This window comes from Alexandromys fortis, unplaced genomic scaffold (assembly GCF_014885135.2).
Source record: "Alexandromys fortis isolate MF-2015 unplaced genomic scaffold, M_Fortis_MF-2015_v1.1 scaffold_70, whole genome shotgun sequence".
Taxonomy (NCBI): Eukaryota; Metazoa; Chordata; class Mammalia; order Rodentia; family Cricetidae; genus Alexandromys; species Alexandromys fortis.
The window spans coordinates 8,874,713-8,896,459 of record NW_026067955.1 but is presented as its reverse complement, the minus strand read 5'-3'; the positions used below and the strand labels follow the sequence as shown (position 1 = coordinate 8,896,459).

Here is a 21,747-nt window from a genome sequence, read left to right as displayed (position 1 = left end):
GTTGTGAGTAGTTCTCCAGACCTAACAAGTTGAGTTGAGTTGGTGGCCTTTGTTTTTACACGGCTGTGTTGTTTGTGCTATTTTTATCTTTGCCTTCAAAAGAAATTCAGATTTGTCTGAAATCTCCAAGGTCATTGATTATTCTCTTTCTTCCCAGCAGAACCCATTCTTCTCATGCCAACTTTCTGTTAGTCTATTTGATGTTAAGGTTTTTATGAGAGACCAGATCCTACCTTCAAGGAATTGCTGAGACAATTGCACTGGGTCCCTCTATCTAGCAACTGACACCAAGAGTAGACTTTCAGTCCTTTTAGAGAGAAGAATATGACTTCTTCTATTTTTTTTTTTTAAAGATTATCTAAGTGCCAGGAGGTGGTAGTGTACCTTTAATCCCAGCACTCAGGAGGCAGAGGCAGGATCTCTGTGACTTGGAGAACAGCCAGGGCTACACAGAGAAACCATTCTCTCTCGAAAAACAAACAAAATCTAAGCATCTTGGTGTCTGGAAGATGCAGATCTCCCTTTGCATGGAAATCACCAGCTTCTGTCACTGAGTCTTCTGGATCTAAAAAGGGAGAAATTAGAACATGAAGGAAGTAATGTTCAACATTCAAGCCAGGCCTTGAAAATGCCAAATCCCTAATTCTCTTTTTAAATCTGTGAGGGAAGCAGGGAGTGGTGGTGCATGCTAGTAGTGCTGAAAGAGTCTGAGGCAAGAAGAGCCCTGAATTCTACACTTGCCTGGGCTGTAGTCTCATAATAACCAAAATAAATGCATAAAGCCCGAGGGGATGGGGTATGACTCAGTGCAGGGTCCTATCAGTAGCACTGTCCTATCTGGGAGTTCTGCTGACAGAATTTGCCTGCACATAATATACCTCAGAAGATTCTCAAGAGACTATAAGGGCTGTTGTCTAAGACACAACATGAAAGGAAACACTATGTCATTAACAGCCAGCTGACCTCAAGCACTTCTTCAAGTCAAGACTCGCTTGAAGGAGGTAGAGGATGTACAATCAGAATGTTTAAGAAGATTAGAACATTTATTAGAGTTCATAGTGGTCAGAACATACTGTTATTATTGTGGCTTGAAGTTTGGGTATCAAGTATTCACTTGAAAATGGTTTAAGGAGAGGGCTGGAGAGATGGCTCAGTGGTTAAGAGCACTGGCTGCTCTTCCAGAGGACCTGGGTTCAATTCCCAGCACCCACATGGCAGCACACAATTGTCTGTAATCCCATTTGCGGGAGATCTGGCATCCTCACATAGACACACAGGCAGGCAAAACATCAGTGAACCTAAAATAAATAAATAATTTTTTTATAAAAGGAAATGGTTTAAGGATGCCCAGTGGTGGTGGCACACACCTTTAATCCCAACACTCAGGAGGTAGAGGCAGGTGGTTTTCCATGAGCTTGAGGCCAGCCTGTTCTACAGAGGGAGCCTATCTTGAAAAAATGAAAAACAAAAATGGTTTAAGGAATAACAGTGTGTGTGTTTATGTGTGCATTTAAAACTGTGTGTGTGTGTGTGTGTATGCACGCGTGTGCATATGTGTGCTTTAATGCAAGAAAATATTCCACTTTATGTTCTAAAGAAAGATGTAGAATAGTATCATTTTGGATTTTGGTTTTGATTTTGGTTTTGAGAAAGGTTCTCACTTGTACCTGTGGATGGCTTGGAACTCACTACATAGACTAGGCTAGGCTGGAACTCCCAAAGTGTTGCCCACTTGTGTTCACCAAGTGCTGGCATTAAAGACATGTACCTTCATGTCTAGCAGTGCCACTTTTTCTAATGTTCTGTGTAATAAATAACAATGTATATCTATGTACTGCTTGGTGCCTGTGAGGCCAGAAAAGGCTAGCAAACCCCGTGGCACTGGAGTTACAGGTGGTTGAGAACTACCACATGGGTGCTGGGAATCAAACCTAGGTCCTCTGGAAGAACAGCCATCTCTAGCCTCTGTAATTTTTTTATTTTTTATTTTTTGGATACAGGGTTTCTCTATGTAGCCCCAACTCTCCTGAAACTCCCTCTGTAGACCAGACTGACCTCGAACTCAGAGATCTGCCTGCCTGTCTTCTGAGTGCGGGGATTAAAGTCATGTGCCACCATCCTGTAGTTTTTTAATAGTAACCTTTTTAAAAAGATGTTTTATATTTATTTTTGTTTCTCTTTTCGTATTTATTTTATTTCATGTTTGAGGATTTTTCCTAAATCGTATGTATGTGTGCTACTTGCATGCCTGATGCCTGTAGGGATCCTGGAAGACTGTGTACCCCTGGAACTAGAAGCATCGATGGTGAACTCCCCTTTGAGGGCTAAGAATGAAAGTCCACCACTGCAGGAGCAGCAGGTGTCTTAATTGTGGAGCCATTTCTCCAGACCTTAATGATTTTTTTGGGTGATTGGTTTGATGACTTAGCAGTTTAGAACACTTGCTGCTTTTTTAGGGGATTCCAGTTTGGTTCTCAGCACTAAAACCAAACCTGCCTATAACTCCAGCTCCAGCTCCAGGGAATACAGCATGGCCTCCATGAATACCTGTGCTCACCTGTACATAGACCCAAACACAGACAAACATACATACACATATGTATATAGATAATAACTATATTTCAAAAGGAGGCTCCCGGTGCATGTGTGTGGAGCTCAGAGGACAATTCCAGAAGTCAGTTCTCTCTTCCACTTCTTGGGTCCTGAGGATTGAACTCAGGTCTTCAGGCTTAGTAGCAAAAGCCTCTCTCCACTGAACCGTCTTGTTAGCCCAGTAGCTTTTTACTTGATAACATATAATTCTTAAGATTTTCTTATGTGCCAGGAGTGATAATCCTTTAGTCCCAGCATTCAGGAGGCCGTGGTAGGTATGTGTTTCCAGCCAGTCTGGTCTACATAGTTCCAGTCCAGCTAGGGCTATATAGTGAGATCCTATCTTATAAAAACAAAACCAAACAAAACAGCCCAAAAAACAAAATAGAAAGGAAAAAGATTTTCTTGTGTACTTATCCATCCATCAGTAGATATTTGGGTCCTAGTATAAGTGAGACACCATTATAGATATTAAAGGAAATAAGATAAATCAGGTGTAGGTTCTGCCCTTGGATACATGAGAGGTTACTAGAGAGTTGTATTAACAATCAAAAAGTGAGGTCGGGAGGTCGTGGAGCACGGCTTTAATTCCAGCACTCAGGAGGCAGAGACAGGTGAATCTCTGAGTTCTAGGTCAGCCTGGTCTACAGAGCGAGTTCCAGGAAGGGTTCAAAGCTACAGAGAAACCCTATCTCGAAAAACCAAAAAAAAAAAAAAAAGAAAAAAAGAAGAAGAAGAAGAAAGAAAGAAAAAAAAAGTTATTTTGTTTTCTGTGTTGCTTGGATTAAACCCAGAGCATCAAACATGCTCTACAAGTACTGTTCCACAGCATATATCCCCTGCCCAAGGTAACTTTTAAGAAGCCAAAGCTGACTATACCCCAGCATTCTTGAGGCTGAGGCGAGAGGATTACAGGAGGGAAAGGTCCTGAGTTCAATTCCCACCAACCACATGGTGGCTCACAACCATCTGTAATGGGATCTGGTGTCCTCTTCTGGCCTGCAGGCATACACACAGATAGAATATTGTATACATAATAATTAAAATTTTTTTTAAAAAAAAGGATTACAGGATTGTAAATTCAAGCCTGCTTTGCATTGTGAGATCTGAGAGTCTGAGAGGGGTGGAAGGAGGAGAGAACAAGGTGGTGAGAGAAACTTTTAGAACTTGGAGGAGGGAAATGTAATTTTTAGTTAGAAGAGATTCCATATCTTTGTCTTCACTTTGGGGAATAATAAAAAACTATCACTCTCAACCACTAAATATGTGCTATACTCATTCTGTATATGTATGTTGTTTTCTAAACCTCACAGAAATATGGGACAGGCACAGTAGCACATAAATTTAATCCCAGCACTTGAGAGGCAGAAATAGGTGAATCTCAGTAAGTTCAAGGCCATACTGGTCTACAAAGCAAATTCTTTGCCATCCAGGGATACACAGTGAGACCCTGTGTCAAAAACAAAACAAGATACTGGAAAAATGGTTCAGTGGTTAAGAGCACTGACTATTCTTCCAGAGGACATAGATTTAGTTTCCAGCAACCACATGGTAATGCACAGAGTCTGTAACTCCTGGTTCAGGGGATCCAGCATCTTTTGGCCTCTTTGGGTACTGTAAACAGTGGTGCACAGAAAAACATGCAGGCAAAACAGCCAAACACCTAAAATAAAATAAAAACAAAACAATTCCAAAAAAAAAGTATCATTATCCTTCTTTCATAGAAAACTTAAGGTAGCCAGGACTGTTACACAGAGAAACCCTGTCTCAAAACCATCACCCCCCCCAAAAAAAACCACTTAAAGTAACTTACATAATGTTGTCAAAAAAGATGAAAAAAAATGAGGTTTTGCTGTTGAAGTCTTCTTCCTTATTTGATAGAAAAGCATATTCCAAAATGAGAAGATAATGGGAGCAAAGGCACAGGTGGGAAGTCGGGGTCTGTGCGGGGGCAGACAAGCCCAGAAAGTAGGTTGCGGTCAGATGGTAGATAGCCCAGGATGATAGCGCACAGAAGAAAGATCCATTTCTCTAGTAACTGGGAAATGTGGAAGAGTGTGTAGAAAGTTTTTATGAAGCAATAGGGTGATAGGAGCCCTGCCTGAGGAAAACTCATTGGCTGCGATGTATAAGATGGGTTGGAAAGGCTCTGAAGCTGGGAAGACTGCTGCCGTCCAGGTTGGGACTTGTAAAGGTCTCGTTCATGGCAATGCCAGTAGACTTGGGCTAGGGAGGCACAAGCGCAATAGACCTGCTGTTGGTAGAATCAAAAGTTTCCTGTGATAACAAACCAAGGCTTAGAGAACATGAGCTGCGTGACCTAGTGTGGCCTCACTTTCTTATAACCTATTCAAGTTGTCATCTTGGTTTATCATCCGGTCTTCTTTGTTATCCAAGTGACAGATTTCCCATATTTTATGACTCAGAATATTATATAACCATATAGTGAGTATTAATAAAGCACGAAGAGAAAAGAATTAACTATTAATTGTCTTATGACAGGCAATGGAATGAAGACTAAGGATCATAGTTTTAAGATAATGTTCCATTCCATCAGAATGGTAGCCTAGTTGGTTGGTTGGTTGGTTGGTTGGATTTTTTTTCCCTTTGTGGTTTCATGTAGGACAGGTTGGCCTCAAATTTGCTATTTAGCCAATGCTGCCCATAAATTTTTTTAAAGTTCTTATTTATTTGTTTATTTTATGTATATGAGTGCTCTGTGTGTATGTACTCCTGTGAGCCACCATGTGGTTGCTGGGAATCGAACGCAGGACCTCTGGAAGAATAGCCAGCGCTCTTAATTGCCAAGCCATCTCTCCAGCCTTCCCTGCCCATGAATATCTTTTTTTTTTAAGATTTTATTTATTTATTTATGTATAGAAAGTCTGCCTCCATGTATACCTGCAGGCCAGAGGGCGCCAGATGGTTATGAGCCACCATGTGGTTGCTGGGAATTGAACTCAGGTCCTCTGGAAGAACAGTCAGTGCTCTTAACCGCTGAGCCATCTCTCCAGCACCCCCTGCCCATGAATTTCTTATCCTTATGTGTGCACCTTCAAATGTTGGGATTGTGGCATTTGCTTCTGTGCCTGGCCTTGCTGTGTTGCTCAGGCTATTTCTTTTTTCTTTTCTTTTCTTTCTTTCTTTCTTTCTTTCTTTCTTTTTTTTTTTTTTTTTTTTTTTTTTTTTGTGCCGTAACTCGTGCTCAGGCTATTTCTGTGCTAGCCTCTAAAGTTTTGGGATTACCAGCTCCCATACTACCATCCCTGGTTCCTTGAGTTGCTTTGAAGGGAAATGTAAATGAGAACTACTTTTAAAACTGCCTTTTATTTATTCTTTTAAGTTTCATACACATATAAAATCCATCTTGATTGCAGCCACTCCCAACACCTGCAGTGTTTATCTGAGAGCACAGTTGCTTTCAGGATGTGCTGCTACTTTAGACCTGCTGTGCTTGTGGCCTCCAGCTTCTATTTGACCTTACCTCAGTGTTGGAGTCAGTTTTCAGCAAACAGGATTTCAGAGCCTAATTTCATATATTATGTATTTTTCCCCAAAGTTAAAACCTACAACAAATATGTGTTCTTGTCAGTGAATTTGTTTCTTGACTGTTGGCTTTTGTTGTTTGTCCTTAGGAGGCGGGCAAAAGATTTCTAAGTCATGGACTAGAGCTGTATCTTAGTGGTGGAGTGCTTGGCCAGGATGCACAAGGCCCTACTTCAGACACCACACACACACACACACACACACACACACACACACACACGGGGGGGGGGAGAGAGAGAGAGAGAGAGAGAGAGAGAGGAGAGAGAGAGAGAGAGAGAGAGAGAGAGGTATATAAAATTCACTTGGAACCAGCCTGGTCTACAAGAGCTAGTTCAAGGATAGGAACCCTGCCTCGAAAAAAAAAAAAATTCACCTGGGGATTTATTGGGAAGAGTGACATAATTAAGGAGTTATTGATCATTTTTGTAAGCCAGGCTTGCCTCGAACTCACAGAGATCCGCCTGCATCTGCCTCCAGAGTGCTGGGATTAAAGGCGTGTGCCACCACACCCGGCTATTGATCATTTTTATTTTATTTTTTTAATATTTATTTATTTATTTATTATGTATACAATATTTTGTCTGTGTGTATGTCTGCAGGTCAGAAGAGGGCACCAGACCCCATTACAAATGGTTGTGAGCCACCATGTGGTTGCTGGGAATTGAACTCAGGACTTTTGGAAGAGCAGGCAATGCTCTTAACCTCTGAGCCATCTCTCCAGCCCCTATTGATCATTTTTAATACAAGGACTAAGTGAGGCTTGCAGAATTGAGCAAAAATTTTTATTTGTCTCTAAATCAGTAGTAGTTCCCAAAAAGTACTAACCTTTTCGTCCCTGTTAGAAAAATGACAAAAGAAACATTTTCTAAATGACTGGTGAGCAGTTTCCCCTGAGAGGAGATGAAATGGCTGTTTGACAGATAATTACCTGTTATGTTAGACAGCTGAGGAAGTTATAAGGCATGAAAGAAAGGTAGGCACACCTCCATTGCTCCTCAGGCTGGAATTTGTGATAAAAGTCTCCATAGAGTGAAACAAAGGCACCTGCTGGAGTCTTTAGCCAAATTTGCATTGTTTCTAAAGCTCATATTTCCTGACCTGTTTATTATGCTCTATCAGTGACATTTAATCTAGCATCTTCACTAAAGTGGATGTGACATTAGAACTTATTTGTGGTCTTCATTTCCCCTTTAATTTATTCTTGCTGAGCCTGCTGTATTTTCATCTTTGTAAATCTCAGACCAAAAATACAAATCCCCCCTTTTTTTTCTTCCATAGCGCTGCCCGCTAAAGTAAGGATATTGTGCATGCTAAGCAACCACCACAATATCCTTAGCCCTGATTTTACTTTCTATTTTAACACAATCTCTGTAAGTGTCCCAGACTCTCTCTGAACTCTCTCTGAACTTGTGCTTTTCTGCCTCAACCTCCCCAGTATCTGGGATTAGAGGCCCACACAACCAGAGCCAACTAAATACTTCTTAATATGTAAAGTGTTTCTTAGTATCCAGCTTTCAAGGACAAGGATTTGGGGGCGGAGGGATATGAGGCTCATCCAAATGGACTTCTCTTCAATGTATATGATGACATAACTCTGTGTGCTACTTTATTTCTCATTTCTGTCTCTTGTGAACACTCCGAAGTTCAGTGGAAGTGGTGGTAAAAGGCCCATGATCCCAGCTACCAGGGAGTTGCCAACTGTATTAAACAAATATTCATGGATTGCCTAATGTTTGCTGTGTCTGGTCCTAGCAGAAGGAGGGGCAGAGGACATCTGGTGTCTCCCACTGAACTTGAAACTTTCAGTAGTCAAGTCATGTTACTTTCAGAGCAAATGCTCTTAGCCACTGAGCCATCTCTCAGCCCCTGGAGTGGGGCGTTGTAGAAAATGTCTGCACATTTGAAGCTTTCATCTTAGTAAATTGAAACAAAAATATAAATAATTTATATGTTAAATGGTAAGTTCTATGGAGAAAAAATAAGGTAGGAAAAAAGGGTTCAAAGTGCTACATTTATAGGGTAATTGGTGCTGTAATTTCATTTTGTTTTATTTACTTTTGTTGATTGTTGAACCAGGGCCTTGTGCATACTTGTCAAGTACTCTACCACTGACTGGGGTCATGGGGTTGGGGATTTAGCTCAGTGGTAGAGTTCTTGCCTATGTACAGGGCCCTGGGTTTGGTCCTCAGCTCTGGGGGGAAGAAAAAAATGCTGGAGAGATGGCTCAGAGGTTAAGAGCACTGATTGTTCTTCCAGAGATCCTGAGTTTGATTCCCAGAACTACATGGTGGCTCACAACCATCTGTAATGATGATCTGGTGCCCTCTTCTGGCCTGCAGGCACACATACAGTCAGAACACTGTATACATTTAAAAAAAAAAAAAAAAAAAAAAAAAAAAAAAAAACTTTGCCCGGCGATGGTGGCTCACACCTTTAATCCCAGCACTCTAGAGGCAGAGGCAGGCGGATCTCTGAGAGTTCGAGACCAGCCTGGTCTACAGAGCTAGTTCCAAGACAGGCTGCAGAGCCACAGTGAAACCCTGTCTCGGAAAAACCAAAAAAAACTTTTAAATAGTGAGATCAGGAGAGATTTATGTCAAAGTTGACATTTGAAAAAGGCCTGAAGGAAGAGCAAGATGAAGCCATGTAATGAGGACTTAAAATCATTCTAGAAAGCCAGGTATGGCTGCAAACTCAATTTCTGACACTATGGGTCACAACCCCTTTTTGTGGGATTATGAAAGTGAATGTGACATTGAGAGAAATTTAGCAATGGTAAAAACTTCTTTCTTATTTAGGGTTTCCTTTGTTGTGAAGAAACACCATGACCATGGCAACTCCTATAAAGGAAAGCATTTTGTTTGTTTGTTTTTTGTCTTTGTTTTGGTTTTGGTTTTTTGTTTTTTCTGTAGCTTTGGAGCCTGTCCTGGAACTAGCTCTTGTAGACCAGGTTGGCCTCTAACTCATGGAGATCTGCCTGCCTCTGCCTCCTGATTAAAGGCGTGCGCTACCACCACCACCGGGTAAGGAAATCATTTGATTGGCATGGCAATCAAGCATGTTATTAGCATGGCAGGAAGCATGGCAGCATTCCTACATGCATGGTGCTTGAGAAGGAGCTGAGGGTTTTACATCTTGACCAGCAGGCAACAGGAAGTAAACTGCCTACCACACAGCCTAGCTTGAGCATAAGGAGACCTCAAAGCCCACCCCCATGGTGACACATTTCCTCCAAGAAGGTCACACCTACTCCAACAAAGCCACACTTCTTAATATTGCCAGACTTGCTCCATCAAAGCTATACTTCCTAATAGTGCCTCTCCCTGTGGGGGCCATTTTCTTTCAAACTGCCACAGCTTCTGAACATGCAAATACCAATAATTAATTAAAAATCAAGTGAATAGAGCTTTCTGGTAGACCTCACCCATGATGTATCAAATAACTTCATAGCCTTGGTCCAGTTTTGCATTGTGTTTGTTACAACACACAGGGCTAACCAATGCTGCCTTAGTCTTTTTGACTCCGACTCCAGACTGTTGTGAATTGCATTATTTTTATACTTTTTTTAAAAGATTTATTTATTTATGCATGTGTGCATGCATGCATGCAGTATCCTGCCTGTAGGCCAGAAGAGGACACCACATCTCATTACAGGTGATTGTGAGCCACCACGTGGTTGCTGGGAATTGAACTCAGGACCTCTGGAAGAGCAGTCAGTGCCCTTAACCACTGAGCCATCTCTCCAGCCCTATTTTTATACTTTTATACAAAGTTTTCTTCTGTTATAGAAACAATTTAATTGTGGGAAATTAAAACCTTTCAGTTTTTCCTAGCATCATTCCTGAGCACCTAAATAACAAATTAGTATATCTTTGGAATGGATTATGTTAGAATGTTAATTCTTTAAAAAAAAAAATAAGATTTATTGTGTATGCAGTATTCTGCCTGTGTGTATGCCTACAGGCCAAAAAAGGGCACTAGATCTCATTACAGATGGTGAGAGCCTCCATGTGGGTGCTGAGAATTGAACTCAGAACCTTTGGAAGAGCAGCCAGTGCTATTAACTACGGAACCATCTCTCTAGCCCAGAATGTAAATTTTTAAAAGTGCTTGTCTGAGTTGCTGTCTTGAGTTTCCTAGAATATTTAGAGAAGTTTTTTTTTAATTAATGTTTTTTTGTTTGTTTGTTTGTTTTTTGAGACAGAGTTTCTCTGTGTAGCCTTGGCTGTCCTTGTTTAGACCAAACTGGCCTTGAATTCACAGTGATCTGCCTGCTTCTGCCTTCTGAGTACTGGGATTAAAGGTTGCTGCCTGGCTTTTTAATTTATATGTATGTGTATATGTGTGTGTAAGTATATGTCATGTGTGTGCAGGTGCCTACAGAGACCAGAAGAGGGGCATCAGATGCCCTGGAGCTGGAGCTGCATGCAGTTGTAAGCTGCCCAATGTGGGTGCTGTGAACCAATCTCAGGTCCTATGGAAGAGCAGCAGACTCTCTTAGCCATTGAGCCATCTGCCTAGTTCCTTATAAAAAAAATGGTTAGTTAGCTAAGTGGCTAAAGCACTTCCTATGCAAGCATGTGGACCTGAGTTTGAATTTCTAGCACTACATAGAAATCAGACATAGTGGCCAATGCCTGTAACCTCAACACTGGCAAGGCTTTGACAAGGAATTGTGAATTCAAGTCCAGGATAGCACAGTGAGACAAAATAGGTGCTGGATGTATTTTGTAGCTATCGTTGATAGGGTTTTTTAATGACTTGGCCTGGTAAATGGACAGATAGATGAAATCACCTTTTTTTTTTCTTGAGTTTCCACTATGTACCCCATATTGACCTCAAATTTATGAAACTCTCACTACAGACCAACAAATACAGCATACAACCATCTAGCCTGGAAAAGAAACTCACCCCAAGTTTTCAAAAGGTTTACTTAATTTATTTTTTTCATTAATTTATGTGTGTTTGCTTATGCCTCTAGGTGCCCAGGGTCAGAAGAGGGCATCAGAATCCCTGGAACTGGAGTTACAGGCGGTTCAGCTGAGGAAGGTGCTGGGAACTGGATTCTAGTCCTCTGAAAGAGCAGGAGTGCTCTTAGCCCCTAACCCAGCTCCCCAGCTCCTAACCTGAATTGTTAAAGTTTTATTTTTATTGTGATCAACCTTGTATAAGATAGATCTTTCTAGGGCTGGAGAGATGTCTCAGAGGTTAGGAGCACTGACTGTTCTTCCAGAGGTCCTGAATTCAATTCCCAGCAACCACATGGTGGCCCACAACCATCTATAATGAGATCTGGTGCCCTCTTCTGGTCTACAGGCAGGATACTGTATAAATAAATCAATCTTTAAAAAAAAAAAAAAAGAAAAAAGATAGCTCTTTCTATTTTAAGCACTTTTAAGTGCTACAGTACTGCGACATCAACTATCTTCATAACAGTGTATAGTCACCATCACCACCCATCTCCAAACTCTGCTATTGTCCTAACCACCGACTCTACCTATTCAGTAATTACTCTTTCCTCCCACATCTCAGTCCCTGGTGACCTCTATTTTACTTATTTTAATTTTAAAAATTATTTTTAAAATTTTATATATATGTGTATCAATGAGTGTATGTATGTGTACCACATAAGTACAGGAGCCCACAAAGGTCAAAAGAGGGTGTTGGATCCCCTGGAACTGAAGTTGCAGGCATTCGTGGGCTGCCTTGTGGGTGCTGGGAACCAAACCTGGGTTCAGTCTCTCCAGCCACTTCCACCCCTCCCCTCCTCTTTCCTTCCCTTCCCCTTTCCTTTTCTTTCTTCCTTTCATTTTTACCGTGTGTGCTTGCATATGCACAAGCACATAGGTCATGGTACGTGTGTGGAGGTCAGAAAGCATCTTTGTGGAAGTCAGAGGTCATCTAGTCCCTGTCATACCTTCTTTTTCCTTTCTCTCTTCCTCCCTCCCTCCCTCCCTCCCTCCCTCCCTCCCTCCCTCCCTCCCTCCCTTCCTTCCTTCCTTCCTTTCTTTTCCTGCAATTCTCTATGTAAATTCAATAGGCCTAGAATTTATAAAGATCCATCTTCCTCTGCCTTCAAGTGCTGAGATTAAAGGTATGCGCCACTACACCCAGCTTCTTCTACCTTTGTGTGTTTGCTTGGTAAGTGCTTTTACCTTCTCAGCTTTCCTAACTGGCCCCTATTATATTTTCTATCCCTGGGAATTTGCCTATTCTATTCTAAGTATATTTAAGTAGAATCATGCAGAATTTGTCTTTTTATGTCTTGCTTATTTCATTTATCGTGTGTCCATGGTTTGCCCAGGTTGTAGAATGTTTCAGAATTCCCTTTCTTTTTCAGACTGAAAAATACTCTTCATATTATTTTTTCAGCTGTTACTAGGTTGTTAGATAATGTTGTTTTGAACATTAGTCTACAAATACCTGTTTGAGATTCTTTTCACTTATTTTCTGGTTGCTGGGGATAATGATAATTCTTTGCTGAACCTTTAGAGAACCCTCCAAACTATTTTCCACTGTTGCTGGACCACTTTTCATTTACATCAGCACTGTAGAAGTGTTCTAGCTTCTTCATACCTTTGCTACTATGTGTTTCATGTTTTTGTCACATGGAGCCATCTTAGAATGACATGGTATCTCATTGTGGGTTTTTTGTTTTGTTTGTGTGTGCTTTAAATATATATGTGTACATACATATTCATATATATTATTTCTTAGATTCTCTGTTTTTTACCTTTCTTTCTTTTCTTTTTTCTTTTTGGTTTTTCAAGACAGGGTTTCATCAGGCTGTCCTGGAACTAACTAGCTCTGTAGACCAGACAGGTCTCAAACTCATAGAGATCCGCCTTCCTCTTCCTCCCGAGCACTGGGATTAAAGGCGTGCGCCACCACTGCCCAGCCCTGTTTTGATTTTTCAAGTCAGGGTTTCTCTGTGTTGCCTTGGCTGTCCTGGAATTTAATCCTTTATCCTTTAATCCCAGCACTGGGGAAGCAGAGGCAGAGTTCCAGGCCTGCCTGGCTTACTGAGTGAGTTCCAGGACAGCCAAGGCAAAAGAATAGTTACATATTGTAGTGCACACCTTTGCTCCTAGCACTCAGAGAAGCAGACCAATCTTTCCGAGGTGGAGACCAGCCTGGTCTGTAGAGTCTCAAAAAAAAAAAAAAAAAAAAAACAACACTAAAGAAAGAGGGAGAAAGGAAAAGAGAGAGGGAGGGAAGGAGGAAAAAGAAAGAAAGAGAGAGAGAGAGAGAGAGAGAGAGAGAGAGTGAGAGAGAGAGAGAGAGAGAGAGAGAAAGAAAGAAAGAAAGAAGGAAGAAATACAGTCCAGGGAGGTGGTCCATGGGTAGAGGCTTGTGGCACAATCTTGATCCCGAGTTCCATCCCCACATAGAAAGCCCTATCTACAGTCACAGCTCCAGCACTGCTAAGGTGAGAAGAGTGAAGAAACCTATGAATACAGCTCAGCCACAGAAACAAGAGAGACCCTGTCCCTGAAACAAGGTTAGAAGGCAGGATCCTGCGCCCAGGAATTTGTCCCTTGGCCTACACATGTTGGCTGTCTTCTTCAATTCCTCTTTAACCTTTTTGAGAGGTAGTTGCTCTCAGAACCTGGAGCTCATTGGTTTAACTGGGTTGGTTGGTGAGCTGCATGGATCTTTGTCTCCACTTTCCTCAGAGTGCCTGCTGATCCATCCTCTCAGCTCCCCTACTATGAGTATTTTCACTTTGCTCATGGCTATAATTTTTGTGCCTGATACTTGATATTAAGTTTATATTTTATCAGGCTACATGCCCCATCTGCCTCACTGAAGGCCATGGTATATAGGCAGGACCAAACATTTAGAAAATTCTTTTTAATTTTCCCACTTACGCCTTGGATAATGTGCTCAACAAAGAAATTTAAGTATTTATGCTTCCACCAGTTATAGACACATTTTAATTTTCTACCTCTTTATTATTCTTTTCTCTGAAACTGCTGTATAATTTGGACTGCCAGAGTTTATCTTGCTTTGTTTTGTTTAGACAGAGTCTCATTATGTAGCCCTGACTAGCCTAGAACTCACTATGTAGACCACATTGGCTTCAGACTCGAAGAGGTCAGCCTGTCTTTGCCTTCTAAGTGCTGGGATTAAAGATGTGTGCCAACATGCCTGGTTCCCCAGCCCCGATCTTTGTTTTTTGTCATTGTTTTTTTGACACATCTTGTGCAGCACAGACTGGTCTGGAACTCACTATGTAGCCAAGGCTGGCCTTTACCATCTCTTCCTCTTACCTCCACTAACCAAGTGTTGGGACTACAGGTGCAAACCACCATGCCCAGCAAGACTCTTGGATCTAGACCTTTAGATTATGAGAGAATAGGTCTTAAAGGATGAAAAAGAGTAAAAATTAACGTTCTATTTTTAATAGTGATTACTGGGAAAAGAACTTCTCTGGTAATTAAGTCTGATCCACATGCCTACCAGTCATTTATCAAACATGCTATAGGTTAGACATCCTAAGATAGGAAACAATGAAACATCAGATTGTTTGGGCATTGCTAAAGAACATTTCTGCTGATCTATATGGTTTCCTAACCTGTTGTTATGTCCCTAGCATGGTCTTGGGTTCCATGTATGCATTTTCAAAAACAAAGCAAAACAAAAAACAAAAACCTCTTAAGTATTCATGTAAATTTGTTTTGTGATATGACTTTTTTCAGAAAAGAAGTCTGCCGCTTACCTTTGTCCCTAAGCAGTTCTGTAGTGTATCCAGCTGAACAGCCTTTACATGACCATACCTTTCAGAATGAATCATCTTCCTTCTCCTTAGTGAGAAGATGGTTGTGTGTGCTGTTTCTGACAGAATTTCCTAAGTCTTCCAGGGCATCCGTTAAGCTGAACCTGGGGTGTTGCCAAACATTCCAGGAGACCTGAGACTCTCACAGCTGCCTGTGTTAAAAGATTGGCCAGTTCCCATCCTTCTGGAGGAATGTCAGGCATCCTTTGTTTAGGAAGCTGATTCCACTATAAGAAGCCAGAGATGGCAGGCAATCGACTGTGTAATACCATGTCAAACCTTCAGAAAGCTGGAGTTCTGTTATTGTGGAGCATAGCCCTCCTGGTCTGTGAACCAGAGAGCACTGCCATCAGGATTGAGGTAAAATCTGGGCTGTTCCTTGATCTCTTTAAAGTGACAAATCCGTCCCAACTAGCCTGAATTTTTTATCTTTCAGTTCCCGGACATCAGTCAAGAGTCTGATTCTCCATTTGTTTTCATCTGCAAAAACCCTCAGGAAATGGTTGTGAAGTTTCCTATTAAAGGAAATCCTAAAATCTGTAAGTCATCATCTTTTAGGATCTCATTTTCTCTTGCAACTTACTTGTCTACATTTGAAAAAACACTTGTAGTAAGCTTTGTTGTCGGCAGCCAGTCCAAAAATAACGACGCAGAGATTTCTTAATTATGAAAGCTTAGCTTAGGCTGGTCCCACTAGCTCTTATAACTTAAATTAACCCATTTATATTAATCTGTTTCGTCATGTGGCCTTACCTCATCTGCATACTGCCCATCTGCTTCCTCTGGGTCTGGCTGGCAACTCCACCTTTCTTCCTGCCAGTCTTTGTCCCCGGAAGTTCCAGCTAATCTCTTTCTGTCTAGCTATTGGCCATTCAGCTCTTTATTATACCAATCAGAGTGAAATATCTTCACATGGCGTAAAGAAATATTCCATAACACACTGTTCTGTGTTTAGTGTCATCCTTAGCACTGGAAGATAATTATGTTTATCAATAACATTAAAGTCATATTGATTATAGTTTAGCTTTTCCAGGACAGTTATCGGCATGATAGCGAGTCACTCTAAACTTTTCATTTAGGACTCCAGTACATTAACTATTTATTCCTGGGCATGGTGGAACACGCCTGTAATCCCAGCACTCCGGAAGGCAGAGGCAGGCAGCTCTTTGTGAGTTGGAGGCCAGCCTGGTCTACAAAGCTAGTTCAGGACAGCCAGGGCCTTACATAAAGAAACCCTCTCTTGAAAAAAAATTAAAATGAAAGGAGGTGGAGAGAGAAATTAGTGGCTAAGAATACTGGAAGTGCTAGGTGGTGGTGGTGGTGCACACTTTTAATCCCAGCAGAGGCAGTTGAATCTCTGTGAGTTCAAGGACAGCCTGGTTTACCACAAGTTCCAGGATAGCCAGGACTATACAGAGAAACCCTGTCTTGAAAGCTATTCCCCAAAACAAAACAAAATTATTCATAAAGCATTTACATTGTATTAAGTATGGCAATTTATAGAGACTTTAAATTTTATAGGACAATGTAGAATGTATGCAAGCCTCACACCATTTCATATAAGAGATTCACATAACATCTTCGGAGTTTGATGTTTGTGAGGATCCTAAAGCCAAAACCCCACAAATACAGAGACAACTATTATTTTAATTAGTTGATTAAATGAGTCAGTATATGTAAAATTCTGAGCATGGTGCCTAGTCTACAGAAAGCACATATTAGCTATATTCTTTTTTTTAATAATTTATTTTTATTTTATGGACATTGGTGTTTTATCACATGTATGTCTATATGAGGGTGTCAGGTCCCCTGGAACTGAAGTTACAGACAGTTGTGAACTGCCATGTGAGCACTGGGAATTGAACCCTAGTTCTCTGGATAAACAGCCAGTGCTCTTAACCACTGAACCATCTCTCCAGCCTAGCAGTAATCTTAATAACCCTGTCAGATAATAGGTTTTTTTCCCATCTGCTTTTGATTTTACAGATGAGTAAGCAGGTTTTGGGAAGTTGTGAGGGTTTGGGTTGTTTTTTGTTTGTTTATTTTAAGCCTACAGCACTAGGTATTCCCAGGTGGTCTCCCATCCAAGTAATAACCAGACGTGACCCTGCTTAACTTCCAAGATCAGACAAGATTGGGCATGTTCGGGGTGGTATGGCCATAAAAGGGTTTAGGTTTTTTGAGGTAGCGTCTCTGGGTCTTACTGTGTAGTCTAGGGTGACCTAGACTGACTTTGAACTCAAAGCTGCCTTGCCTCACTCTTCCCGAGAGGATTGTAGGTGTGAGACAGCGTGCCCATCTCACAGATTGTATTTTGTCTTTCTAATTGTTCTTCTGTTCCTTAAACTTTATCAGATTGTCTCAGGAACAGATTTCCAATTTATAGTTCATTTTCAGGACACAATATCATGGCACTGAAAAGGGACTTTATAGTGGGTAGTACTTCTTTTAGTTAAATAAAAATTGAAGATAGAAATGATGAGGTAACGTCCTCATCATTACACAACTAGAGGTGGAAATCTGAGAAACAAGCCTAACCAACGAGTCTTCAAACCTATGGCAATACCAAGAACTGGATATCAAAGTCTTCAATAGATTCTAAATTCTCACATAGCTTGTCCTAAAAGCCTGAAGAAGACTTAAGGCGTACTCGTACCTCAGCACTAGCCCTTTTTATCTGCTGGTTTAGATTACTTAGTTAATCTGTTATACTGAGGATTTGAAATTTGTATTATTTGTCTTTGTTTGTTTGGGTTTTTTTGTGCTTTTTTTTTTTTTTTGCTTGTTTTGTTTTTGAGACAAAGTGTCATGTGACCCAGGTTCATTTTTAATTCTGACCTTGAACTGTTTGTCTGTTTCCACCTCCTGTTTAATTTATTTGATGAAAGTATTTATTGACCACCTACCAATTGACAGTCACTTAAGTACTATGAGGGAGACAAAAGAAAATTTGTCTTGAAATAGGGCTCTTTGCCAGCTTGCTGTCATGTTCACATTCCCAGCTAGGCAGCCTATAAGATGAAAGAACTCCAAACTCACTGGGAATGCCCATATTCTAAAACCCAAATTAAAATCAGCAGTGTTTGGATTATTATGGGCAACATTTGGATAGCACAGAAAAAGGTGTACTGCTATTCTAGAACCAGATGCAGCCCTGAAACACTAGGGCAAGAAGCCTAAAGAAAACTTGTTGGACTGAGGCTGTTTTCTCCCAGTATCCTTGTGCGGTGGTCAGAACTTGTATTCTTATCTTAAATGGACAAATGAGGCCATTGAAGTCCAGAGAGGCTGAATGACTTGTCCAGTTCATACACATTATTAACTAGCTTCTAGTGAGTGAGAGTTCTTTCACATCGGATTGCTCAACAAGTGAAAAGAACTACATCTGAGTGGCAGTGGTGTTCTGGGTGAGTGCCCACAGTATCCAGGACTCTTCGTTTTATATTTTTAGTGCTAAAACTGAAATGAAGTATTTTCTATTCTTAGCATCATCATCATTATTGACTTCAATGAGGCTTTTGTGGGAGAAAAGAAATTTGCAAGCTTTTTTCATAGATCAGACAAACAATTTTTTTTGTCATGAAATAGATGCTTTCAAAGGCTGCTAGCACTGAAGTAGCTGTACTCTGGGAGATCGAGGAGTCAATTCAAAGATCACATCACATCATTCGAGGCATTCTCATTTGGATCACTTGAGACATGAGAGGGCTTGTTTATTTTTGAAGCAGAGGCATTCTATGTAGCTCTCTCTGACCAGCCAAGAACTTGCTATATAGACCAGTTTGGTGTAGAATATACAGGATTCTCCTGCCTCTGTCTCCAGAGTACAGATAATAGCATAAACCATGACACCAGGCTGTTTTTCCTTGTTTTCTAAGTTTAACACTCAGAAGAGCCATATAATCTATGACCTTTACCCCCTGAGCTGGTGATAGGGACCCTTTGTCAGGGAAGCATTTACATGATTCTACTCCACTGTCTCAGGTCATTCCCTCTGTTAAGACTGAGGCAGCAAAAGGGTGAGTTGAACTGCTTTTCCCACTGTGAGGGAGGGTCATCCTTTGTACTCAGCTAGTTAACAGGTCAGGGGAATGGGTTTCCCACTGTGTGAAGTGCATTTCTTTGTGGCCTGCCCCCATTCATTCTTCTCTTGTTTTCATCTCTATTTATCTACAGTCTGTACTCTTTTAAAAAGAATTGTCTTTCTTAGTATCAGACATTCTAAAGTACAAAATTAGAAATATTCTTTAAATATTCCTGTGTGTGTGTGTGTGTACAACATTCCCACAGCTTTTTTCTTAGAAAATAAAACTCTAAAGTTTAGAAGTGTTCAGCATCCTGAAGCAAGATAATTGAATGTGACAGGAACACAGTAACTGGAAGACCTAGGAGGCCAGGAAAGATTTGCAATGCAAATATAAAAATAAATAATGAGTGAGACTTCTTTTTTTTTCTTACAGGGAAACTGGATTCCAAGATCCATCAAGGAGCAAAGAAGGGGTTAATGAAGCAGAATAAAGCTGTCTGACCCAGGAAAAAAGGAACTATACAGCGTAGTGAAGTCTTGTGTACTAAATTGCTATCCGCTGGTCCTTTGGGATTGAAGCAGTACAAAGCTACATGACACCAGGCCTCAATCTCTGAGAATTTAAACTCTTACAAATCTGTATATATTTTCTTACAAGGTGGGATTCTTTATGTAGTGGGCCAAAATCTTTGAATACATTATTTATAAAATGTCATTTTAAAAATTCTAGGTCTTTGATATTTTTCTTGGAACTAAATCAAAAGAGAAAGGAACAAATTGAAACTATTTTCCTTTGTGAAATTTGTATTTGTGGTTAGGGAAATCTTAATCTAGTTTAACAATTTTACAAGAGACACTTTGAATTTAAAATTTTTTTTCAAAATAATAGAATAGAGAATACTAGGATGTTTGAGGAATTTCTGTCTAATATAAGCCCATGGTGATGTAAAATGTTCTTACCAAATGTTCTGCTGTTGACATGTTGAGACTGGGTCTCACTGTGACCCAGGTTTGCCTGGAACTCATAGCAATCCTCCTGCCTAAGTCCCTTAAGTGCCATGTTTACAGACCAAAGCCACCGTGCCCAGCTTCTAATCCAACATCGCTCGGAGTGAAAAGCTAGTTACCATTATTAGCAGATTATATTTTTTGGAAAAGATAGCATGAAGATACGCTTCTTTTTGTTCTTTAGTTTGAGAGGTCAGGACAAGAAGATTAGATTAGGAAGCTGGAATCAACGAGCCACCTGCTAAGGCAGCCTGACGCTGCTTTGTTTATTTTGCTGGTGTTGCAAAAGCATCATGTAGACGGGACAATTAGAGGAAGATTGGAAAATACAACCCTCTCAGTAAATACAACTAAGACCCTCTAGCGTTGAAAGCAAGCCTTTTTATACTATCAATATCCTAAAAAGCTATGACTGGAAAAGTAAGAGTTGGTTTCAAGTGAGATTTTTCACTGGTCCCTTTAGCCCTTCTCAGGAAGCACTTCCTGTTGAGACTCTTCTGAAGTGCTATTGGAATCTCAGTCGCTGGGTCCTAGGAAACTCATGATCTTAAATGTGTATGCTCTGCTTTTTGTAAAACACCAATACTACACTGGGGATGTTGGACTCCCTCCAGCAGTTTGTGTGCTTGACTTAAAAAAGAAAGAGTGAGTGAGAAGGGGGAAAGTACCCTGTGTTATGAAAAAGATTAACTTCCCTTTCTTTAATCCTTCATATTCAGCATTATTTGCATCGAAATGCCTCCACTCATTACACATTGATGTTCACTCAACTGTGAACTCTGCTTGTTGCACAGCATTGGTTCTACAGAGCCTGATCACTCTGGCTTCCCAGGGAAAACCGAACAGACTCTTGTCCCAATGATGCACACATACTGTTCTCTCTCTTGTTCTGTTGGACCTCTGTGGAGAAAGTGGAAGAGGACAGTGAATGGCATTTATTCAGGTGGGGGTGTCATTTTGGTCTCTTGCAAACCCTACCATTATTGAAGGCATTACTGTGCTCACTATGCAATTAATAGTTTACCAAGCAGTGGTACCTTGAATTCTTGCTGAAGTTGTCTGGCTATCTTAACATCAAAATAAAGCTAAAAGGTAGGAGGCGGAAAGAGAGAAAAGTTTCTCTGCTTCTTTATTTGAAGACATCTTTCACACAGAAGAATCTTTATTGACTTTTGTATGGATAATTTGTGTGCACACCTTAAACAAATCAGGAGCTTTAGTAGATCAGGCCATCATGGTGCTTTGCAGGCTTACAGGAACCCCATCTGCTTCTAAAGTATGTAGCAGAACCACATGAATAAGTGACAGAGCTACTTGGAAACTTCTCCTTTTCATGGTTAGGCTGGGAAAGTCTGTCTTTAGTTCCCATGGTAGTGGTGCTATAATGTCTCTCTTCTATTTGCTGAGACACCAGGGAGGAAGTGTGGGAGAAGCTTGCGGGTAGATGGCCCTGGGTTGCTCACTGATGAATAGTGTAATTTAAAGTCTAATGGAAATTCTTAGTAGCCTGAGTGCGAACTTGTCCAAGAATAGCCTGTTAGTGCTTTATGACACTTAGCTCTGACCCTGGAACTGTAGGGCAGTTGGGCCTCAGGAAGTTTTGAGTTTCTGAATTGGTTTTCTGTTACAGCTTCTATCTGTTCTCCCTTTTGAATGAATGAATTCAGTTGTTATTAATTTGAATAGTAAAGGAATTTGTTTTTCTTTTTGTTTTTCAGAAAGAACTTAGCTTCCTTTATATGAGTAGGGTATGTTTGAAATTGGGGACTTTGTCAGATTTGGTAAGGCCTTATCT

The 21,747-nt window shown here is 40.7% G+C and overlaps 1 protein-coding gene and 1 pseudogene across 5 annotated transcripts in view; one reads left to right on the top strand and one right to left on the bottom strand.

The window, feature by feature from the left end:
- Window positions 1-19,673, top strand: part of Trip4 (thyroid hormone receptor interactor 4) — a 60,047-nt gene extending 40,374 nt beyond the window's left edge. For 4 of the 5 annotated variants that reach the window (XM_050151903.1, XM_050151905.1, XM_050151906.1 and 1 more), the window contains 2 exons: window positions 15,354-15,456; window positions 19,378-19,673. In XM_050151903.1, the coding sequence (XP_050007860.1) occupies window positions 15,354-15,456; window positions 19,378-19,445 (171 nt within the window). In that variant the 3' untranslated portion in view covers window positions 19,446-19,673. The remainder of the gene's footprint in view (window positions 1-15,353; window positions 15,457-19,377) is intronic. The other variant, XM_050151904.1, reaches the window with a different exon arrangement.
- LOC126507565 (uncharacterized) lies at window positions 16,965-17,083 on the bottom strand (annotated as a pseudogene).
- Window positions 19,674-21,747: the final 2,074 nt, after the last annotated feature.